Source organism: Ambystoma mexicanum, chromosome 7p (genome assembly GCF_040938575.1).
Source record: "Ambystoma mexicanum isolate Mex_15411 chromosome 7p, UKY_AmexF1_1, whole genome shotgun sequence".
In the NCBI taxonomy this organism is placed as follows: Eukaryota; Metazoa; Chordata; class Amphibia; order Caudata; family Ambystomatidae; genus Ambystoma; species Ambystoma mexicanum.
This window is the reverse complement of record NC_090939.1, coordinates 600,804,747-600,827,263: the sequence shown is the minus strand read 5'-3', so window position 1 is coordinate 600,827,263 and position 22,517 is coordinate 600,804,747. Positions and strand designations below refer to the sequence as shown.

General features: G+C 48.3%; 1 protein-coding gene across 4 annotated transcripts in view; it reads left to right on the top strand.

Annotated features, from left to right (window-relative positions):
• The window catches only part of HERC2 (HECT and RLD domain containing E3 ubiquitin protein ligase 2), a 2,956,340-nt gene that overhangs the window by 171,752 nt on the left and 2,762,071 nt on the right, over nucleotides 1-22,517 (top strand). For all 4 annotated transcript variants that reach the window (XM_069636605.1, XM_069636607.1, XM_069636603.1 and 1 more), the window contains exon 5: nucleotides 1,954-2,173. In XM_069636605.1, coding sequence (XP_069492706.1) covers nucleotides 1,954-2,173 — 220 coding nt within the window. The remainder of the gene's footprint in view (nucleotides 1-1,953; nucleotides 2,174-22,517) is intronic.

The following is a 22,517-nucleotide window of genomic DNA, read 5'->3' as shown; positions in this document are numbered from 1 at the left end:
TCACATCTCTGACGTCTCTAAGAAGTCACACTACCAGTTGCACCTCCTCAGAGGTATTCTTCCTTTCCTCTTCTTGCCCCAGAAGCTCACTGTCTCTAGAGCTCTGTTTCTCTCTAGGCTGGACAGTGTCCAGTTAAAGTACCGAATGCAAAAGGATCTAATGCCAAAGGGTCGACTCAATTTGACCTAAAACAAAAGGGTCGAATTTTTTTTTTATATATTTTTTTTTGGGTTTCTGTTTTGGAAAAGTGTTTACCACAAAAAAGGGGATTTTGGGGGGGAACCCCCCCTCCCACCCCCCAAAATAATAAAAAAATAATATTCGACCCTTTGGTTTTCGGTCCTTTTGATTCGACCCTTTGGTCATTCGATCCTATGCATTCGAAACTTTGACCTATAACCAGGCTGGACTACTCAACAAACAGCCTCTTTCTAAATCAGCCTGCTTCTACTCTCTGCCCTCTGCAACTCCTCCAGAACAGGACGGCGAGACTTGTCCTTGGCCTCAAGGCCAGGGAAGTATCTCTCCAGGACTGAAATCTCTGCACTGGCTCCCAGTGGCTATGAGGATTAAGTTCAAAACCCTCTGCATTGTACACAAGGCCTTCTCGAGCCCTTCGCTCATCCGCCTCCAACTCCCCCAGAGTCAGTCGCTTCTCCAAGCAACAAGTTGGTGGTAGATCTTTCCTCAGCTGGGGCCTCCCTCTGGAACAGCCTCCCTGAATTTTGAGGAGAACCACCTCCGGTTCCGGAAGCACCTCCAAAACCTTTCTCTTTGCTTCTGCTTTTTCTCCTCCTCTCCGCTGCTGACCTCCTGGCTGAAACTGTCTTGGTTACCTGGCCACCCCCTGATCTCTGGGCCAGGTCACCTCACCTGCCAGTCGCACACATGCACTGCCTTCCTGGCAAATACTGCACTTGGGGACTGTTTTCTGTATCCCTACAGTCCCACTACCAGCACCTACACCTGAAGCCTGCACTTACCCCTGCACTTGCCACCTGCTGGCCTCACTTTTACTATTATTTATTCTCTTGTCCCATGTACTGCACTGTCCCCTCCCCTTTCCCCCCTGCACTTTCCACCTTCCCACCTTCCCATGCACTGGTGCGATCTGAATGACACCTGGCCCTAGTAGGATCGTTGTCTGTCCTCCCTCTGTTCCCCCTCCCTTGCCTCGTCGCCCTTGAAATATTTGTGTATAATTGCATTAAAAATGCCCTATCATATCATGCCCAGATGCATGATGGAGGTTATAAGAAAGTCAAGTGAAGACTGAAGGAAAGGATGCAACCCGAGAGGGTGGGTGAGTGGAAAAGGAAGGAAGGAAGGGAGGGGTGGAAAGGTTGGCTCGGAAGGAGCAAGGGAAGGTCCTGATTTGGGCCAGAATGGGGCTATAGGTAACTGACAGCAGACCCAAAACTGAGTTATTGGGTCGAGGATACCTATGCTTGAAAGCAGGAGTCTGGCAAAGGTCGAGCATAGCCTAGGACCTTTCCGGCCCTGTCGGGTCCAAACTGAGTCGCTCTTTGCTACTCTTGGCTCTTAGCTGCAGATGATCAAGCTAGATGCCCAAGGGAGGCTCATATAACCATTTAGTAACCAGTGTCACATAACCCTTTGAGAGCGTATTGAAGTGCTGAAGATGGTTTCCAGACTTTCAGGCAGGGTCCTCGGTCAAGTAGGCCCAGGGAAGCTTTATTTTTGAAGCAGGAGCTTCAGATGGTGTACACAATCCCCTGGGAATCCTACTTAGCCGAGATGGGTTTCCATTGAGTTTTGGTACTGCTGCCCCACTTAGATGCTGATCTGGTTTCGTCCTGCGCAAGATGCACAATCCATGCTTTCTATACCATGTTGCTTTGTTCTGCTAAACCGCCTTTTCCTTGCTTGCAGATATTTACGTTGTTTTATCTGCGCTTATTCCATGTTTATATTTTTACTATTTCTTTCAGATGTCAGTGAGCTGAAGGAATGTCTTCACGTTTTGGTGAAGGAACAGCAAACTTTAGCTACTCAAACTGCTACTACTACACTTTCTGCACTCCGACTGAAGCAGAGACTGGTGATTTTGGAGCGATATTTTATTGCATTGAATAGAACCGTTTTTCAGGAGACTGTCAAAGTGAAGTGGAAAAGCAGTAGCCTTCCTCTGCCTGTGGTAGACAAGAAATGGTAAGTCACTTTCTATGGTTATGTTTGACACAATTATGAACTTTTAGGAAAACCTTTTCTTTATTGAGGAGTATATTACCTTGTAACTGATCTTATTACAGCAACTCAAATTTGCAGACCTCCATATTTTGATTTACTTAGAAAACTGAAATAATATGTAGTCAATCGGTTGTATGTGGTTTTAGAAGCTTTATAACTTTCAGATGCTACTTTAATGCACGCCACAGATGAAGCCTAACATTCTTTTCTGAGCTATGTTTTGACTATCACTCTAGAAACTGATGTGGAATCTCGCATCGTAGGTGTAACGGATTTATAGTAGCATGCTGATCTCCCTGCAGAGTTTATGGCTTTTACAAATACAGTGATAGGCACAAGCCTCTTACGTGACCATGCTCTGGAGGAGCAGAGCCATGCTGCATTGTGAGCCAGCGGTGGCGTGGAGAGACCAAGAGGAAGAAGAGAAGCCGGGATGCCAGTATCGAGAAGTGCAATACCGCAGATAAGGCTAGAAAATCTTTCCTGGTGACATGACCACAGTGCAGTTCCACTGGGCCTGGGGTCTGTGCATGAACGCAGAGACCGGGAGCGACGGAGGAACGAATCCTCCGCTCTCAGAGCGAGAACCAAAGAAAGTGCAGAGACTGTCAGGATAAGGAAAGCTAATTCTGACGTGATGGAGTGGAGGATGAACAGCACTGACCTCCTTGCTGAGACTCCACTCCACTGGAGCACACCCAAAGGTGGTAGAGATACCAGGGTTGCCCACGGTGGTAGGAGGCGAGCCGAATGGAGCAAGGAAGAAGGAAGAGCAAGTGGAATAACACCACATACAGGTCAGTCAGACCCTGAGAGAGATAATATCCAATAGGGTTACAGGAGCCCTTGAAACCCAGGTGTTGGACATTGGCAGAGACCCAAGAGCGATGGAAGACAAAGGTCCAGAGGGGTCTGTAGAGCCCTATTGAGATGGGTGTAACTTTGAACCCTCCCAGTTCCCTATTACTTGTGTTCTGCAGTCAAACGAAGAACCGGAACCAGGGGAATAAAATCAGCAGGAAGAAAGCAGCCAAATTGGTGGAGACGGATGATGAAAATCCTCCCTCTCCTTGACATTTGATTTGTATAAAGCCTTGACCTTTTTCCTTGATGAATCTAAAGAAAGTCACAGGAAGGCTTCTTTGATTAACTGTTAAGCACGAACATTGGAACTGTGACTTGAACTCTGCGAGAAATCCAGAGAGATCTGAGTAATACTGGTCTGACAAAGCCAAACCGGGTAATTGCTCTTTCTTAGCTTTTGGTTTCTTAAACTGGTAGAGACAGATGGTGAATAGGCTTTTGGACTGAGGACTATTTTTGTTTTGACAAAGACTAGCACCTTTAGTTTAGTTGATGGGTAGGGAAATACCTCTTACCTAGGGAAATACCTCTTACCAATTCGTTAGATAGGCATGTTTGCCTTTAAAGTTAAATAAACACCCTTGAGGTGATGTCCTAGAGTCTGACGCCTTCATCTGGATTGCCACAATACCTATGCGTTTGTGAGACAAACGCTGGATGAATCGGCGCTAAGTGGGAATGTAAATACAAAGTACACAAGAGTTTGTATCAATTTTTCTAAAAATGATTTATTCTAAGCAAATGTGCCCAACGCGTTTCGAGATTAGTTCTCTTCATCAGGGGCTGTGAATTTCATTCTATTTTCATAAATCTACAAATCTACAAAAATCTTAAACACAAGAGTGACATGTGTAGTGCACCTGCTTGGTGGTCTACCAACACCCTTGAAGCAAAACACACTTGGCTGTGCAGCAGCTTAGGAGCTGCAAGTTGAGGGGCGTTGAGCAAGACCACGTATCGGTTTTCCAAACACCAGCTGTCCTGTTGGTCCCACTACCTCTCCTCCAATTATGGCTGCTTATCCTCTTGGCTTGTCTTGGAGTTGTTGTCAGTAAGCAGCCTGCTTTCCCAGACAACACTTTGTGCCTGGAAGATGCTAGGGCGGTCCTGGAATGCAAGATGACCCCATTCCGGAAATTATTTTTTTTGTTTCTTCACTGATGTGTACTACCCTCATTGATTCCTCTGGGGCGAGGGTTCTCCCAAGACTTACTGTTTCATCTTGAAAAAGGTTTAAATTAAACAAAGAAGAAAAGTACTGAGCTAGGTTTCCCAATGTGCTGGGGATGACATGCATAGAATGTGGGATTACTCCTATTTAGTCTGCTCCTTGCGGTTTCAGTAATTAAAGATACACTTCTGCTGTAATAGACAAAATCTTGTAACCTCTTGTTTTGATTGTGCATGACCGCTTCCAGGTGCAAGGGTGGCTGGTTTATGATTTCAGGCTGCATGACCGGGGATGAAATGAGGGAGTATGTTTCCCAGGATGCTCCCCCCTTTCAGACACTATGCAATCTTCAGGTACCTTCCAGTTCACCATGATTCCGATTCATGATGGTGCTTTCACATTCTGCCATAGAGACCCCCCTCTGGTTGGTTCCCTGGCTGTTGCCTTTTACATAAGTGTCTGGTATCTTTAGGCAATCCACCTGTGTTTTTTTCTCAGAATTCGTAGGATCCAGCATCAGATGAACCCCTGGGGCCTACTATGACTTAATGATTGCATAAGCCTGTAGCTTTACCACATGTGACAATGTCACATATAAGGATATCTGTTGGGAGGTTATGGGGACTCTGGAGATGGGGCAGAGCGTCGGTATGGAAGGGGGTGTGGTTGGATGCTCCCATACCATGTGGGAAGTTACCCGGAAGATGTCGGAGCATCTCCCTGGGTCCTTCCCATCTTCCCAACCTCCACTGCCATCCCATATCTCGGGGAGAGGGATGCAGGGACAGATGGTCTCCCTCTGTCAGGAGTTGATGGGGGCAAAGCAACCCCATTATCCTGCCATCTATTTGAAGTCCACTCACAGTTTAGAGCCGCTTAGGGAGCCAAGCGCATCACTACACTGATAGGTAGCGCAATGCGCATGTCGAGATGAATCATCCATGCCATCTTGACTACCACTATTACAGGACACAGACATCTAGCGAGGGCTGGTACAGTGTGGCCGGCAAGGCCCACCGCCAGTTTGGTGTTGATTGCATTAGATATACTTATGGCTGAGCTCATAAGCCCGGGGACTTCATTACCATTTGCACATCAGCCTGGTATAGAGATGGTGGACAAATCTTAAACCCTTGTCTGCGGTTTGAATGCTGTTCAATTGCTGAGAACTAATAGGAAGGAAATGCACACTTCTGGGAATAAGAGGCACATGACAGCTGGGTGGATGATGGAGCGAGAGATACTTGACCAAATACGCAACCCTCAGCCAATAGGACATTTCCCAACCAATCCCTCCTGTGATTGGTTAATCTAATAGCATGGACAACTATAAAAAGAGTTAGAAAAGTACAGACGGGCCCACACTTGGGGATAGTAGGCTACCGAGAAGGCGTTTCATACAATAAACCAAAGGGAAGGATTCCTTGCCTGCTGAATGCTATACTATGGCAACTAGCCATAAGGCAAGGAGGTGAATTTCTTAAAAACGTGTACAGTTTTTCCCAAGAATCCCAGCAGGTTAAAACATTGGTATACCTCCGAGTGTTCGCCATGGCAGGGTTTGGTGGAGTTGACTTCTGTTCACAACACATGTGAATTCTGGAGGGTTTTAAATGGGTATTCCCCTTAAACCTGTGACATCATGGGTGTACCGGAGGCAGCCTGGGTTGAGTTAATCTCCACACACCCTTGGAGGTGGTGAATCGCCATTACCCAAACTGGTCCGAAATGGTCCCACTAGCGGTAATATGGACTTATTCATATAATTCTAACGATATCTTGAGGCTCACTGCCAGTAGTAAATCTTTGAGGGCTCCCGGCCCTGATGGCATTTGCAGCACTGTGATTAACATGGACGCTGAATGCTGGCCTATTAGGTTGGACTGGTACTTAAATTAGATTGGAGAATTCCAATGTATTCCCCGTTTCTGGAGAGACCACATTATCGTCTCCATCTGGTAGAGGGGCATAACGCTTAATCCTGGCAATTATCACCACCTAGCCATACTGGATGTTTCATCTAAAATCATTGCTAGACTCCTGTTGAGCGAACTACGGACATGGGCAGAAGCTTCCAACCTTATTCTGTTAAATCAGTCCAGCTTCCAGAGGGGTCTGAGCACCACGACTAATTGCCATGCATTGTTGACTGTTATCCAATGGGCATGGCTTATTAGACAACGCCTCGTTTATGCAGCGTACATGAATTACAGCGTTGCCTTCGACTCCGTCAGTAGGAACAAGCTATTGCGGAAGCTGTCTGATTGGAACATTCCGGCAGGATTACTCTCCACGATGGCAGGATTACTCTCCACGATTATTTCTCTTCATACGAACACTAGGGTTAAAGTTAGGTTGGATCAATCAATCTGGCAGGACATCTTCCTGGATTCCCACAGATCGTGGGTTGAAACAGGGGTGTTCTCTGGTACCTCTCCTGTTCAATGTATACCTTGCGGAAATGGGAGTTATGCTGGATAATACATCAATGGCCCCAAAATGGGAATTTCCCCTTATAGTGGATGGGTTACGCGGACGACATAGGCCTGCTGGGTTTACAGGCATCTCTTGATCTGCTAAAGTACTCTTACGTCCTGTCCCCGTTTCTCTATACTGCATGGGCGTCCCTCGTTAGGGACGGCAGATGGAACTTTTTTCACCAGAAAAAAACCTTCTTCCCCTTTAAATTTAGAGACGCGGCTCTAGGAGCATGCGCTCCCTTCAGTTCGCCCACTGGCGCCACTCACCAATCCCCTTTTCCGCGTCGCCTGGAACGGACTGCTTTCACCAGCGCTCCTGGGTTTGGCTTCGGCATTGTAATTCCACGCGCTCTTCCCTGGATACTTCCTTCTGTTTTTTTGGCTTTTTTCAGTCCTCTGGCGCCACGATTGTCCCCGGCGCATGTCGACAAAATCTTTTAGATCGACTAAGCAGCGGTTTGTAGTCTTTGGTCCATCCAACAAAGGAAGATCCATATCAAAACAGGGCATTTCAAGATGGGTTTCATCTACAATCTCCTTATGCCACTCTACGTCAACAGGCCGTTACAATCACCCCCCCAGAACACACTCCACTAGAGCTGCGGCTGCCTCAGCGGCTCTTGTCTGGGGTACCCATCAGAGACATTTGCCAAGTGGCAACATGGGCGGTGCCCCACACTTTCACCCGACACTACTGCTTACACCAGCAACACGCTGTGGATGTGCAGATGGGACGGGCAGTCCTTCGTCTGTTCCAGTATGGTAAGCCCTGCAGCTTCTCGGGTGGTTTCATTTCTCTACTTGAAGATGTATTCTTTTTGCATTAACGCAGACAATTTTATAGTATCTAATCTGTGTTTTGCTGGTTTCCACCTCAAAGCATTTATACTGCTACAAAATCTATTCACTGCATGTGAATCCATGAAAGATCCAATGCTGGAGAAGGGAGTCGTTTCTTACCTGTAACTCCATTTCTCCTGCTTAGTATCTTTCATGTATTCACATGCGTCCTGCAGCCTACCCCCCTCAGGCAAACATCCTTTAAGATGCATCCTCCATCTGGAGTGGTTAAAATCTGAGGGGAAGCTGCTGGGGTGGAGCTATACACTAGATGTACCATTGGTATATGTATTAGTGTGAGGGTCAGATGCTTTTCGGACACTAGGTCATCTTTCTTTAATTTGCTAGGGAGGGACATTCTCGTTAGGATAGCTTGTATTATTTTTGGTGTGCACATTTGCATTTACTGCATATGACCACTAAACATGGCTACTGCCCTAAAATGGCAGTGCCAGGAGATGGTTGCTTATTCTTTGGCCATATTGTAGTTTGGCCTTCATCCTGCCATCTGAGGTCAGGAATGTCCTTAGGTCATGCACTTGCTTGCGAAAGATCTTTCCCTTTGGAGGGCTTGGACTTCCTTCCAGCTCGTATTTTGGATAAGAGGACCTCTGCAGCCATTTCTTCAGATCATGTTTGGAGCCAAGAATCCCTCGACGAAGTGCAGCCTGCTGAAGACGTCTCCTATGGTGGCCCCGCATCTCTTCCAGTAGCCATACTTGTGAAGCCCTGCTCCTCTGCTGGATCTCCGAAGACCCTAAATGGAGCTTCAGCCCTTGGACTAGTGGGACCTACTAGTCTCTGTGCCTTCTCGAGAATCCAGCTCTTCAGAGACTTCGGAAGTATCCCTGGACTGCCCGGTGGACTGACCAGCTCTCTCATAGACTACCTCGCCAGAAGCATTGATGTTCCACATCCGAGCCAGGAACTTTGGTGGTTGCCTGCTTGTGCCGGTAGTACTCCTGTCCCCAAATTCCAACTTTCCACCTTCACAGCAACCTGTCCTGGAGCAGCTGCTGTGACCGTGACTGGAAGGATGCTCGTTGTCGCTTGTGTGCAGAGAGTCTCGCAAAGTCTCCTTCCCCCAAACCCAAGTGTGCCAAAGGGGTCTGCATTGTTGGATTCTGCATTTCTTTTCCAAAAAGTATTGCATCTTGCATTTCCATTAAACTGGAAGAATAATAGAACCTGGAACTCCTGGGCACCTCTAACTGGAGCAAATGGCAGACTATCGATTGCCCCCCAAAAAAACAGATGATCCTCAAATTTAACTGGGGAAAATGGGAGTCGTGGTGTAAGAAAATGCCCATGTGCCTGTTGACACCCCATGGCCTCTGCCCCTTAATCCATTATCCTTCTGTCCTCCATTGCATGACACTGGGGAGAGGTTCCTTTGTCTCCTCATTCCATTCCTCTTTGGTCATCGAACCTGGGTCTGGTATCCTGCCCCTGGTTTAACCTTGGGTCTGGAAGAAAGGAAAACTTTTACCTCGTGGTAAAATTGTTTTAGAACTTTAAAACAATCGCCAACACAAGCCTACAGAGACCGTATTCTGGTGAGGAACATGGTGTGGCTCCTGTGACTTTTGGGCCCAAGACCGCATTCGTTTTACAGTTTGGACCTCTCAAGTTAAGACATTGTCTTGTGATCTGGTTCCATCTTTCACTGCATCTGAAATACATACCTGCTTTGATTTAAGTTATTTGATGTATATTTAAACGTGTGTGACTTTATATATTTGTATCATAGTGTTGTGCGATGCTAGCTGTTCGAATGCGTTGAGAAGGCCTATAATACGTAACTATTTTAATAACCAACTGTCTAAATTGAATTATTTTGTGCCATACAGCATGGACTCATTGTTGGCCCTTGACCCTACTCATTCTCGCCTGAGACCAGGCCAGATTTTAGAAATGTATCTTAACTGAGACCAATTTATGCTTGTATTGGAAAGTGAGCCTCATCCCTGGAGGACCAGAAAACCACCAGAGAACTAGAAATGCCAGCCCTTTTTTCACCGATTTCTTCCCAACATATACACTGTTATTTAAGACAGTTTGACCTTTCATTAACATGTTTCTTGATAACCGCCACATTTGTTTTTTTTTTTATATTGATCATCGAAGGTGGTGAATCACGTCGGCAGCATCACAAGCCTTGTGTGGATCTTTCTTCTTCACACAGTTTGTCACCATCTCCAACATCATACTTGAACTATAGACAGGGCATTGTCAATAGTAGAAGGGTACAACCTTGCATTCTTAGTCTTCCCCCCTCCTAAAGCCATAGCACTCAGAACAAGATATTGATATGAACTTAGATGGGATGGGGTTCTGCAGCTCTTCTCTTGCACTGCCACAGTGTATCTCACTGCTCTAATGATTGTACTTGTAGGCTTGCTTTTGGGCCATGCAGATTACACTCCAAGCTTTGAGATAGTCAGAGATCTGACTTGATCATATCTGGTTGGTTCACACTACCTTAAAATTGCATCAATGCTGTGATCGGGTGGTGTAGATCTGTAGGCTGATATTGCCTCCTCCTGCTCTAAATCTTGTGGTTTCCCATATTGAATAGAAATCTTCATCCTGGAGAAAACTGACATTAAATATCTCCTTGCACTTGTTGATCTAAAGGTGGTACATTTGACATGTACCATGTACGCTTCTGTTCTCTCAAAACCGTGCCATTGTACATAATCCTAATATATTGGGTTCTCTCTCCCTACGGGGTACGCCAACCAAGTTCTTAATCACCACTACACTTCGAACTTCTGTAAATCATAACCTTCAGCCAATTGGAATAACCCATTTGTAATGGATTGCATCCTTTCAGATATGCCTCATCTTGGATCTATACTCTGTAGCGTCAGCTTACTCCTTGAAATGTTCTCCAGCAAGGGGCACAGTGCAACTCCAGCTTTAAGATTCCCTTTGTTCCTGCTAATCTACAAGTGCAATTTCCTTTTTTACCCACCATGCTATATTTGTGGAGACCCCTTTCTCAGGAAACAATTGATTTTAATGGCTAATGGTCAGTTCTCGCTGTGAAAGGTTTACCCACACCCTGTGAGGCTAGGGAGGTGAGCCCGCTCCGCAACATCATTCCTAGGGTTCGAAGCAAGTGGGACCTCCCTGGACCTCACCGGAAAGAGACTCGCCTCCTCCCACCCCCTCCCTCCTTTTTGGGGACAGAGTCTTCAGTTTCTGTGTTGACTTCCCAAAAGAAAGTTCAAATGGTAATCTATCTCTCTATCTCTCTATCTCTAATTTTATTTATTTATTTATACAAGCTTTATTTTGTATTTTATCTCAAGAGCTCTGCTTACAAACGTTGAAAAATAAAGGCATAATATTATTAATTCCGTGTCTTGTTTTCTTACAGGTTCCATACAGTCACTTGTATCGTTGAGTTCTTGAGCATAATTAACAATGAACAAACAAAGAATTAACATTCCCCCCCCCTCTCCCTGCTTGTTTTATAAGAATAATAATAAAGTGCGGATGAGTTTACTATGAAATGCGTCCATCTGTATGCCTTTTTCGGGTGTTCCTTCTTGTATGGTGAGTTCCAGCCCTGTTGGCTGTCGGGATGCTCCTTCTTTCACCCTTGTATTTGTGATCCAAAGCCTTATCTGAATATAATGAAATCGTTCAGTTTCAGGGACCAAGAACTTTCCTTTTCATCTTTCGAATGTCAGGGGTACCCCATCTATGTAAAAGTCTTAAAACAAGACTCTCCCTTCCTTCCCAGTGGGACCAGAATTGTGGTTGTGTGCCTGGAGTAAAGTCTGGGTTGTGGGCCTCCCCCCTAATTTTAGCTTTTTTCTCCGTAGGGCCTTATCCCAGTACCATAGGGTCGTTTTCGTTGTTTCCAAAAGCATGCCTCCTTCTCCTCTGTTTCGGGCTTAGGATTCCCAGTATTTCAAACAGGTTTTTGTTGCTTCCCTTTCTAAGTGTACCCATTGGTTCTGGTTTTCCCTCAGAGACCATTGTAACATTGGAGCCATTTGCGCAGCCCAAAGGTATCTCCGAAACTCTGGCACCCCCAACCCTCCCATGATTTGTGTCCGGAAGAGAACTTTTTGGGGGATTCCTGGCTTTTTACCCTTTCCAAATGAAGGCCATAACTTCCTTTTGTAGATTCTGAATTGCTGGGGGAGGGATTTTCACTGAGAGAGCGCCGCTACATATAAAAATCTAGGAAGCAGCGACATCTTAACTGCAGCTATCCGCGCTGACCAGGATAACTCCTGCATGTCCCACCTTTTCAGGTCTTCTTTCAATGTTGTCATCAGTCTCGGGATGTTTGCCCCATAAAGCTTCCTATAGGTAGGTGTTAGGTTTACGCCTAAATAGGTTATGGTTCCTTGACTCCATTTAAGTGTGTATGTTCCCTCCCACCTTGCCACCCTCTCTGGGTTTTTTGTGATATTAAGTGTGCTAGATTTGGGGTAGTTAATATAGAACCCTGAGAATTACGCACATTTCTTTAACATTGTAATTGTGTGAGGGAGAGAATGCTCGGTGTCCTTCAGGAAGAGAAGGACATAGTCTGCATATAATGCAATTTTCTGTGTGCCTCCAGTCCCGGTGTCCACCCCCAGGATGTCCTGTTCTGCTCGTATTCCCTGTGCTAGCGGCTCCATAGCCATAGCAAAAATTAGCGGTAAAAGGGGGCACCCATGTCTAGTACCCTTACGAATTGGGATGCTCTCGGTCAGCTGGCTGTTAATCATCAATCTTGTCGATGGGTATATGAAATTGGCCATTACCATGCGAGAGAAAATCGGGCCACATCCAAACTTCCCTAAGACCAGATGAAGAAAGCTCCAGTCCAAGCTATCGAAAGCCCTAGAAGCGTCCAGTGCTATTATAGACATAGGCTGGTCAGTTCTACGTGCCCATTGTATGATATTTATTGCTCTGCGAATATTATCATATGTGTGGCATCCTCTTATATAGTGTGCCTGATCTGAATTAATTATTTTAGGGAGGACATTGACTAACCTTTGTGCTAAGACAGAGTACATTTTTGCATCGCTGTTTAGTAAGGAGATGGGACGATAACTAGCACATTTCGTTGGGTCTCTATTCGGTTTTAGGAGAAGGACTGTGGTGGCTGGGCTCATATCCCCCGTGACTTGGCCAGTGTCTATTATATGATTGAATAGGTGTGTTAGTGGGCCAACTAATACGTTTTGGAAAGTTAGCATTACTCAGGCCATCTGGGCCCGGGGATTTGTTCCCTTTCAGGGCATTAATGACTCCTCGCACCTCATCTTCTGATATAGGTGCTTCAGCTCCAGTCTGTCATTATCAGTAATTCGTGGCAGTACCAATTGTGCCAGGAATTCCGTTTGAATCTCCCTTTTAATATTATCCCTTGATAAGTGCTTAGCATAAAAGGCATGCATAACCTCTGCTATCTCCTTTTCGTCTTTGGCCATCTCTCCCCCCACATGTGCTAATTGGGTAATGCGATTACGGTTCCTATGCTTTTTCAGTTTGGCCGCTAGAAGCCGATTGGCTTTATCCCCTTTTATTTAGTACATTTGTTTTGTTTGTAGGAGGAGTTGTGCGGATTCATCCGCATAGTGAGCTTCTAATGTAGCTTTGGTGTTTTTGAGTTCTCGCCAAGCTTTTTGAGATTTTTAATTTTTATATTGCTCTTCTGCAGCCTTCACATTTGTCTCTAAATCTTGCCTCTCCCTTTCTTTTCTCCTTAGGAGATATACTGTGTGCGCAATAAACTCTGCTCGGACTACTGCCTTGCTGGCATCCCATAGTATCCCCAGTCAATTCCCGGCGTAGTGTTTTCAGTTAAATAGTTTCTTAGCACTTGTTCAATGTCCATTCTCAATGCCTGGTCTTTCAATAGCAGTTCATTTAGTCGCCGTGGTTTGCGAGTTTGTGACTTCAAGTTTGGCATTTCCATGGTCATAGAGACCGGAGCATGATCGGATATACATCGCACTCCAATCTCTAACCCTGTGATCTGTGGGATTGTTGTATCGGAGATAAGGATCATGTTGATCCGGGAGTATCCTTTATGTACTGCTGAATAAAAAGTCTAGTCTCTTTCTTGAGGCTGAAAGAAGCGCCAGGTTTCTATTCGTTGCAAGTCTCTAAGAAATTGAGCCAAGGCTCGTCTGTTCAGATTATCGAAGGGTGTTGCTGGGAGAGTCGTGTCCATTGAGGCGTCCATAACGCAGTTGAAATCTCCTCCTATAAGGATTAGTCCTCTGCCCCATTCTGCTATTTTTGGTATCATCTCCATAAGGAACTGATCTTGCTTTTCGTTGGGTGCATAGATCGCCACCATCATCACTTGTTGGTTCATTAGCATTCAGCCCAGGATCAAGTATCTCCCTTCCGGGTCTCTTTTAACAAACTGCTTTTCGAATTGGATTCCTCTAGCTATGAGAATTCCCACCCCTCTCTTTTTAGTCCCACTCGAGGCTAGGATTTGTGTTGGAAAAGTCCTGTGTTCGTCTTCCGGGAGCAAATGGGTTCCTTGCACCCACACCACTGAAGCTTCTAACTCTCTCAGCCGTCTCATGATGGATCTTCTTTTAATAGGGGAGTTTAGCCCTTTCACGTTAAGCGTGACGAACGCCAGGTCAGCATATTCAGCATCAGTTATCATTTGATTTATCCGCCTCTTTTCCACTTGAACTCTTGGGAATCGCATGCATGTAGCTTTATTCTCAACCGCAATTTGTGTTTTGTTTGGAATTCTATCCCCTTCCCATGTCCCAACTTTCCCAAACTTTATAACATCAACAAGTAACATTAGTTGTCGCACAGTTAAACAATTCACCAGGAACTAACTTTCCCAGGAACAAAGGGTTCCGTGTTTTCCCCTCAACCCCCCTTCTCCCCCACTCCAATTTAGTCATCTCTATCTTTACGCCCAACTTCTTACCCTTATTAGAGTGACCCATTAATGAAAGTTAATCTGTCTTCTTCTCGGGTATTACCTCAGTAGGGCTGTCTTTCAATTTCTTTCTTCCAAATGTGAATAGGCACACAGGATTCAAAGCTTATTGGCAGTATTTTACTTTTATAGGGATTCATCACTCCAAGTTTATCTCCTTATGTTCTTTTGTATAGCCTCGTAAGCGAGATTGCGCTGGTTTCCAATGTTCCCTCTCCTGAGCCTCGCTATCTTTAGGGTGATCCGATGAGGACCTCCTTTCGGTAGTGCTTTCTTTCCCTTCCATGTTCCTGGGGAGTTCCTCCCATTGCTCTTCTTTTGTGATTGTGTATTGCTGTCCCTCCCAGTTAAATCGGAGTCCGGACGGGAAGATCCATCGATATTTGGTTGACTTGTTCCTTAACCAGTCCGTCGCCACTCGCAGTTGTTACCTCTTCTGCAATGTGGCTTGCGCAAGGTCCTGATAAAGCTGAATGGTTGTCGTCCAGAATCGGACTTCATGATGTCATCTTTTAGTTGATAAAGGGGTACTCTGGTTAGCACATCTGGGGTCAAATTTCTGTTGATTTGATAGGTGGACTAAACCCTATGGGTCCTCTCCAGAATTATGTCTCTCTCATAGTCTGGCCCCAATATTTGTCAAAATATTTCAATTACTGTTCGTTGAAGCTCTGAGTCTGGGATTGATTTGGTCATGCCTCGAATTCGTATATTGTTACGCCGTGATCTATTTTCGGCATCTTCTTGTTTGTCTTGGATACGGTTTAATTGTTGCTCCAATTCATGGACTCTTCTGGATAGCACGTCTTGTTCATGTCCTTGCTCTGCCAGTGTTTCTGCTTCATCCACTCGCTTTTCCACTGCTGTGATCCCTTTATTGAGTTTAGCTAGTGATTTGGCCAGGTCAGAGGCACTATCTGTCTTTTTTAAGCTCCTCTAGCATCTCCAGCAGGTCAGATTTGCGCAGTGGTGGGTCCTCTTGTATCAGTTTGTCTTCTTGAAAAGGAGAATGCACCTGCGCGGTTGTCTGCTGTAGGTTGCGTTTCTGGGTGTCTGCGGTTTGCATGAGTGCCTTGATATCTCCAGAGGACGAGCCTTTCTGCTTCTGTCCTTGTTTGGACATGTTTGATGATGAGGAAGTGCAAGGGTCAAAGTCAGCTTACACTAGAAGTCCAGGCACAGTAGGATCTTCCAGGTCCCTTGTCTTTGGAGTTCTCACTAATTAACGTGAGGCTTGTGAGTCTTGTATGTAGGCACTTCCAACCTTTATACTTTATGGATAGTTGCTTCACTTGGTGCCGTATTGCAGTATGGGATCCCCTTCAGCTTCTGGTGAGGAACTTTACGTGCAGCCTTTAGCTCGTACCGGTTGCTGTGGGTTGGTGCCCTGTCTCCCTTTCTTCCTGCTTGGGTGTTTGTTATTATTCTGGCTTCTGCCGAGATGCTGTATTCGCTTTGTACAACACCTTGTAGGGTGAGTCACAGCTTGATCAAAGCCGATTTCCTTTATTGTGTATAAGACCCTTAGTTTCTATGGCAGCCGAGAACTTCTTTCACTCCTTTGGCCATCCTGTATTCATGCCTAGGTCACTTCTGCTGTCTCCAACCAAGCTCCTTCTCCCTCACCCCCGATGACTGCTTCAACTGGTGGGGGATTGCCCCGCTTCACCATGCAATTGTACGTGGCTATGCAGCCCCTTTATTTGTCCCGGGGAGTGAGCCACGATGCATCTGATGTCCTCCACACCCAGAGCCCACTACTGTGTGTTCGGCGAATGTTCAGGACCAGCTGCTCATTTTGCTGCACGATTTCATTGCGCTTCCTGTAAATGCCTTTTTGTCTGCAAGCCCACAAGATTCTTTCAACTCGTAGCCAAGATCGCGTTATAAAAGGGTACCTCCATAAGTATCCTACGCTTCTAGGGTGCCGCAGAAACCAAGCCTCACCTCAAAAGGCTAGTAGAATGGAGCGCAGTGCTTGGAGAAATGTCTAACCACTGCATAGATTAAAGTTAAATTCCGTGTCTCTGGTCATGCATTGTCATTGATTAGCTATGTCTGCCTGCCAAACAGACTATTGAATGTCATAACCGTGGGTGTGGATGCCCCGGAGGACCCATGCTCACTGCATTTCCTGACGCTTTGTTTCTAAAGCGGGTATTCCTCCTGCGGTCGGCACACTCGCCCGCGTCGTTTCAACTGACTTCCTGGTCCACCGCATATCTGCTGGCCCGTAGGTGTTCTTCCACTGCGACTGCCGCTCGCCCGCCTCCTCCCCAGCCGCATCCGATCCCTTGCTCGTCAGCTCCCGCGTTCAGTGGCTCTTCCCTGGAGCTCGCGCCTCGGCTTCTGTCTGCTGTAGCCGGTGTCTCGCGATGCGTGTCGGGGAAGAGGGAGGGAGCGGGCCGCGGACCACCTCAGCTCCGCTACGGCGCCGACCAGCCAAGGCTCCCCAGGTAAGCGGAGGGTTCTCTGGGTGTTTAGTGTGCCACTCCTCTCGTTTTGTGCACAACTTAGACACTGCTCGACCTTACTTGATGCTGCGTACTCTCTCTTCTCTCATGAAGCCCTCAGCGGCCGCCATTTTGGCGCGAGCTCTGGTTCGGGACCCGTCCGAAATTTGCCCGCAACTTCGATTTCATTGTTTATCACCGCCGGATTACAACCCCTTCAGGTGCCCGGGGTGTTCATAGCTGTGTGGGTGGTTTCTGCAGCATTATCGGTGCGTCCATAGGGGGATAAGGGCCTGGGGGCTGAAAGGAATCCCAGAGCTTTCTGAGGAGCCATCTGTCCAGGTCCTCGGCTGGCCACGCCCCTCCAATGGTACCTCTTTAAACACATCCAGTAAAGAAATGTATGAGAAAAATACTGGTATGTACTATTGTCAGGAAACTGTGATTTGTCCTTTAAAAGAAAAATCACCTTTTACTGGGACGAGGAGGACGACGTATAGAGGAGAGGAGAAGAGAAGACAAACTAAACGGAGAAAGGAAAACCGAAGTGTGCCAGCAAAGTCCCACGGCTACATAATGAGAGAGGAGGAGACTGCAGAAAGGGAAGGAAAGCCTGCGCATTACGAATCGCCTTGCTCGCACGCAGAAGAGGCTGGACGCGTGGCATCCTGTGGCCACGAGGAAGCAAACTGCAAAAGATGCAGATCATTGGGAAAGCAGGGAGGGGAGGGAAATCGAGCTTGGTGCCTACCGTTCCAACCCACAGAGAGCATGCAGGATAGGGAGAGAGCCTAGTGGTGGTGTGACCACAACAGACTCATGGTGGACCAGAGGTCCCGTGAACAACGCTGATACCACTCCTCCAGTAGGAACGAGGAACCTACCGTTAGATTGAGTACCGAGAACCCTGCTTATGTAGCAGCACGAAGAAAAAAACAGCAGAAGGAGCACAAGAGAGCAACTTCACAAACTGGAGAGAAGATCTCACCCGAACAATAAACATGGTGGATAAAGCAGATATTTCAATAGGTCTGTGCACATTAGCTCAAAAGAAGGGTTATATGACTGTTAAGGACTACGTTTCTAAGCACCCTACTACATGGAAGAACTTGCATGATAAAAGATTTGCACCAAATAAAGAAATCTAAATGCACACACAGCGGCTACTGCACACAGATTCTTGTATTAGGGTCTTTAAAAAGGTTGTAGTAGATGGTACTGTAGATTTTCTCATGGTGGCCACATTTTGTTCCTAAATGCTGGCCTGTAGAATAAACAATTGAAAAATGCCTTAAAACAGTGGGGAAGCATGCAGGGAATTTCTAGTGCAAGGATGCCTGGGGTGTTGTGGATACTGTGAGAAACCTGAGGCGTTTCTCCCAAGCTATTCCCAGGGATTCTTTGTTCAGGTGGCCAGGGGAGGGCCATTTGCTCTTGGATCCCAACCCTGGAGAAGGACGAGTGAGGGCGGATCACCAGGGCAGGGGGTCCTTGGGGGGGACTATAAGGGACGCGCCTCGGGGAGACATGGTAATCCTCCCCGTTCTGATACACGTGTGTATGTGTGTGTGTTTTCTTTCGTTCTCCTGCCACGGTTTCCAGGAGGCTGCCTGGGTTCCTCCCAGATGAACGACTGAGTTGGGGAGGAGCAAGGCAGGCACCGGAAGCCCCGACCTAAGACAAAGCTTAACAGAAGGAAGGTCAAGACAACCGGTGGGTTCTCATGTACAATGGGAGAGAGCCCGGTTTGTGACATTTAACCCTTTAAGTGCCATGGGTATTCCCCCCCCCCAGTGCCAAGGCCTTTTTTGGTGATTTCGGTTGTGGCCATTCAATGCCTTGTAACTTTTGTGTTTCATGAGATATCTCGGCCAAATTTGGCTCCTTTTTTCACACATGTAGGCGGTCATAACGCCACCCAGGAATCCTAGGTTGCTGTAGGGGAGTGAGAGTAAATAACCAAAAAGTGCTAAAAGATTGTGTTTTTTTTTCAAAAAATGCGAATAAAATGATGTACAAAGAAGCCTGTGGTTTTTCCTTGTAAGAGCTAGGAACTAATGGTTTGCTGTGCTGAATTCTCCAGCATGGGGTCTGGCATGGATTCACATGCTCGTGAATATTCCCCGTCCAGGTGGGAATCCTCGGTAAAGAAAAAATCAGTATCAGTTTAGTTTCTGATCTGCCTTTTTTAGTAGTAACCAATCACTGGTCTCTGGGTTTATACTGCCCCCAGCCAATGACTGCCCTCTCCCTAAACCCTTCCCCTGGCAGCCATCCTCAGATTTTGACCGCACAGTCAAGTGTTTGAGTCCTCGTGCTATAGCTCTCGAGCTTTTACTGAGTTTTGCACTTTTTCTAATCTCATTTTTGTCGGTCAATCGAGCCTGAAGCTCCACCGTTTCTACTTCCGATCAACAGGGACCCGTTTCGGAATTTTCTACGCCCCTCAAGGGTGAAGTTTTCATCGAGCCACGCTTCTTGGAGGATTCCAGAAGATCTGAGGCCTACCTCGTGGACATGGCCCAGGACAAGGGAAGCTCGACACCCGCATCCAAGCTGTTCAGGAACTGCCCTGGATGCGGATTACAGAATGTTTTCAAGGAGGATGAGCTTTTGAGATGCCTCTACTGCCTTCACGAAGACAAGACGCACGTGGAAAAGGACTGAGCGTTTTGCAAGAACCTGTCGGAACGGACCATGAGGGATCGTCGGTCCCGCCTCGCCAGCTGGCTGGAGAAGGGCCCAGCAGGTGAGAAGTAGTCCGAACGGTCTTCGAAGTCCTGTGAGGGTGCCCCGGTGATGGGGGCCCAACAGAAGGCAAAGCACCACGAGTCCGCAGGCAGCGGGAGCCCCGAAGGGTTGGGCTCCTCGGCTGCCAGGCAGGGCGTACGTTCACCAACACCATCAACCACGAGCCAACGCTCTGGCTCGGGGAAGAGAAAATCAGAGAACCCGACGAAGCTTCTGGAGAGGCCCCAATCGATCTCGAAGGGATCAGCCGAGGGGGAGCGAGGCGGTGACCCCTCCCCCAAGGTGAAGGCCTCAAGCGGGCCCAAGGTGGTAAAGGCCTCGATTCACCCGGTGAAGGCCTCTACCGAGGGAGTCCCGGCGGCCCTAGCGAAGCCTGAGGAGGCTAACCCAGTGGAGGTGACCTCTGTGCCCAGAGTTCCCATGCCGCCACGGAGGGAATCTTCTTTTCAGCCCATCGTTAAGACCCCAGTGGAAAAAGAGGGTGGGGGGGGGGCCGGTGGCCGTCACGGACACAGGTGCAGCCTCTGAGAAGGAGCTAGTTGAAGTCGTGAAGGGCCTCAACAAGAGGTTCGAGGAGGTCCGGTCCCACAGGGGGGACCCGCAAGAGGCGGACGAAGAGAGCGACGGTGGCGCTGAGGCGAATCCCGTGGAGGAGGAGCAACCAATGCACCCGTCGCAGCCAGTGCCCGAGCCCCAGGACAACTCGGTGGTCGTCTTGAGGGCAATCCAAACCTTATGCACAGAGATAAGGACGAGCTTGCCCATCACCCCAACGGACGACCCAGCAGAACTGGGCCCGTCAGGAAGCCCTCCAAACAAGCGTAGGAGAGTTCGCCCCCCCCCCCGCCTTTCCAGCCCTCGTGGCCCACTCAGCCTTAATCTCCTTCGCCTGATCCAAGGGATGACACGGGAACGGATACGGCCACGACGGGGACGGATGACGGTGGTGACGGGATAGGCCTTCCATGGCTCTTTCCATGCCATGATTGCCAGGGCATCCAAGCTTTTCCAGCTCTGCCCCGAAGAACAGAAGAAGGAAGGCTTCCTCTATCAGCGGCGCAAGGCCAAGAGGAAGACGGTCCTCGCGGTACCATTGATTGAAGATATCTGGGAGGAGGGACTTGCTCTCCTGAAGAACCCGTCCACGACGCCTGCCAAGAGGGATCAGTACGAGAAGTAGTACCGGGTCCCCGATTCCGCCCCTTTGTGCCTTAGGGCGCAGCCAACCCCGGATTTGGGTGTCTCGGCGGCCGCCAAGAAGAAGGTGGCGGGGGCGTCATCCTCAACTTCGACCTCCCTGCCTGATGGCGAGGGAAAGTATCTGGATGCCATGGGACGACGAGTCATCTCGTCCGCGGCGACGACAACCAAGGCCGCCAACACCTTAGCGATTGTGGCCCGCTACGACAGGGAGCTGTGGTACAAGATCACTCCCCTGCTGGACTTCCTACCGGATGACAAGAGGTCGGAGGCCCTGGAGATCCTGCAGGAAGGTGAGGTGGCGTCGGACCACGCCATTACGGTGGCCACGGATATCACTGACACCGGATTCTGCCAGTTGGGCAACGGTGTTTGCCTTTGACGGCGGGGATGGCTCAAGGCAACTGATTACCGCCAGGACTTGCAAACCAGAGTTTTGGACATGCCCTTCGACGGGAAGAATCTGTTTGGGAAAACAGTGGATGAGTCGCTTCAGGCCATCAAGATGGACACCGAGACGGCTCGGACCTTGGGAGTGTTGCAGCAACGACGGCCGCCCTTTCGGAATGCCAGAGACAGACAGGGCGACTCCAAGGGATCCGGCGGCGGCTCCTCGACGTACCGCCAGGCGGCCTGCTCCTCGTCGCAGGAGGCCTACAGATGACGCAACAAGTCAGGAGGATCTCGTCGTCGCCAAGGCGGCAAGGCCGCCTCCAAGCAGGACTGAACCGGCCGTAGCACCGGGCCCCCACCAGAGCACCCCAATGGGAGGCAGGCTGGCGAAGTTCTTCAATGTGTGGGAGTCCATCTCCACCGACCGTTTGGTGCTGGATGCCCTGGCCAGCGGGCACATTCTCGAGTTTCAAAAGAAGTGCCCACGCATTCCTACCGTGGCCAGGAAGGAAAATCACATCCCTCAACTGCTGTTAGAAGTAAGGGCGATTCTCAAGAAGGGGGTGCCATCGAGCTCGTCCCGAAGAGGCTCTGGAGTATAAAGGTACTTCCTCGTCAGAAAGAAGACAGGCGGTTCGCACCCCATCCTGGACCTGCAACGGTTAAACAAATAAATCAAGGCACAAAAGTTCAGGATGGTCACCCTCCAGCACGTGCTGGGACAGCTAGAGGAGGGCGACTTCCTATCGTCGTTGGACCTGGAGGATGCTTACTTCCACATCCCCATTCTAAAAGGACACTGAAAGTTTCTCGGATTCGTAGTCCAAGGACGGCACTACCAATTCAAGGCCCTACCATTCGGGCTGAAGTCGGAACCCAGGGTGTTTACCAAGTGCCTCGCGCCAGTGGCGGCGTGGCTGTGCCTGCGGGGATCCACGTCTACCCCTACCTGGACGATTGGCTCATCCGTGCAAGGACAAGAGTACTCGCCATCGAACACACGGCGGAGACCGTCCAACTTCTCACGGATCTGGGATTCTCCAACTACTCAAAATCCCACCTGGTCCCGTCGCAGGTCGCACTGTTTCTGGGAGCCAAGCTCGATACAGTGGCACAATTGGCCTCGCCGTCGGACGAGAGGACGAGGGCCATCTTGGGCAAGGTGCAGCGCCTTCTGGCCACGGATGTGGCCAGGGTGAGATCCATCAAGTCC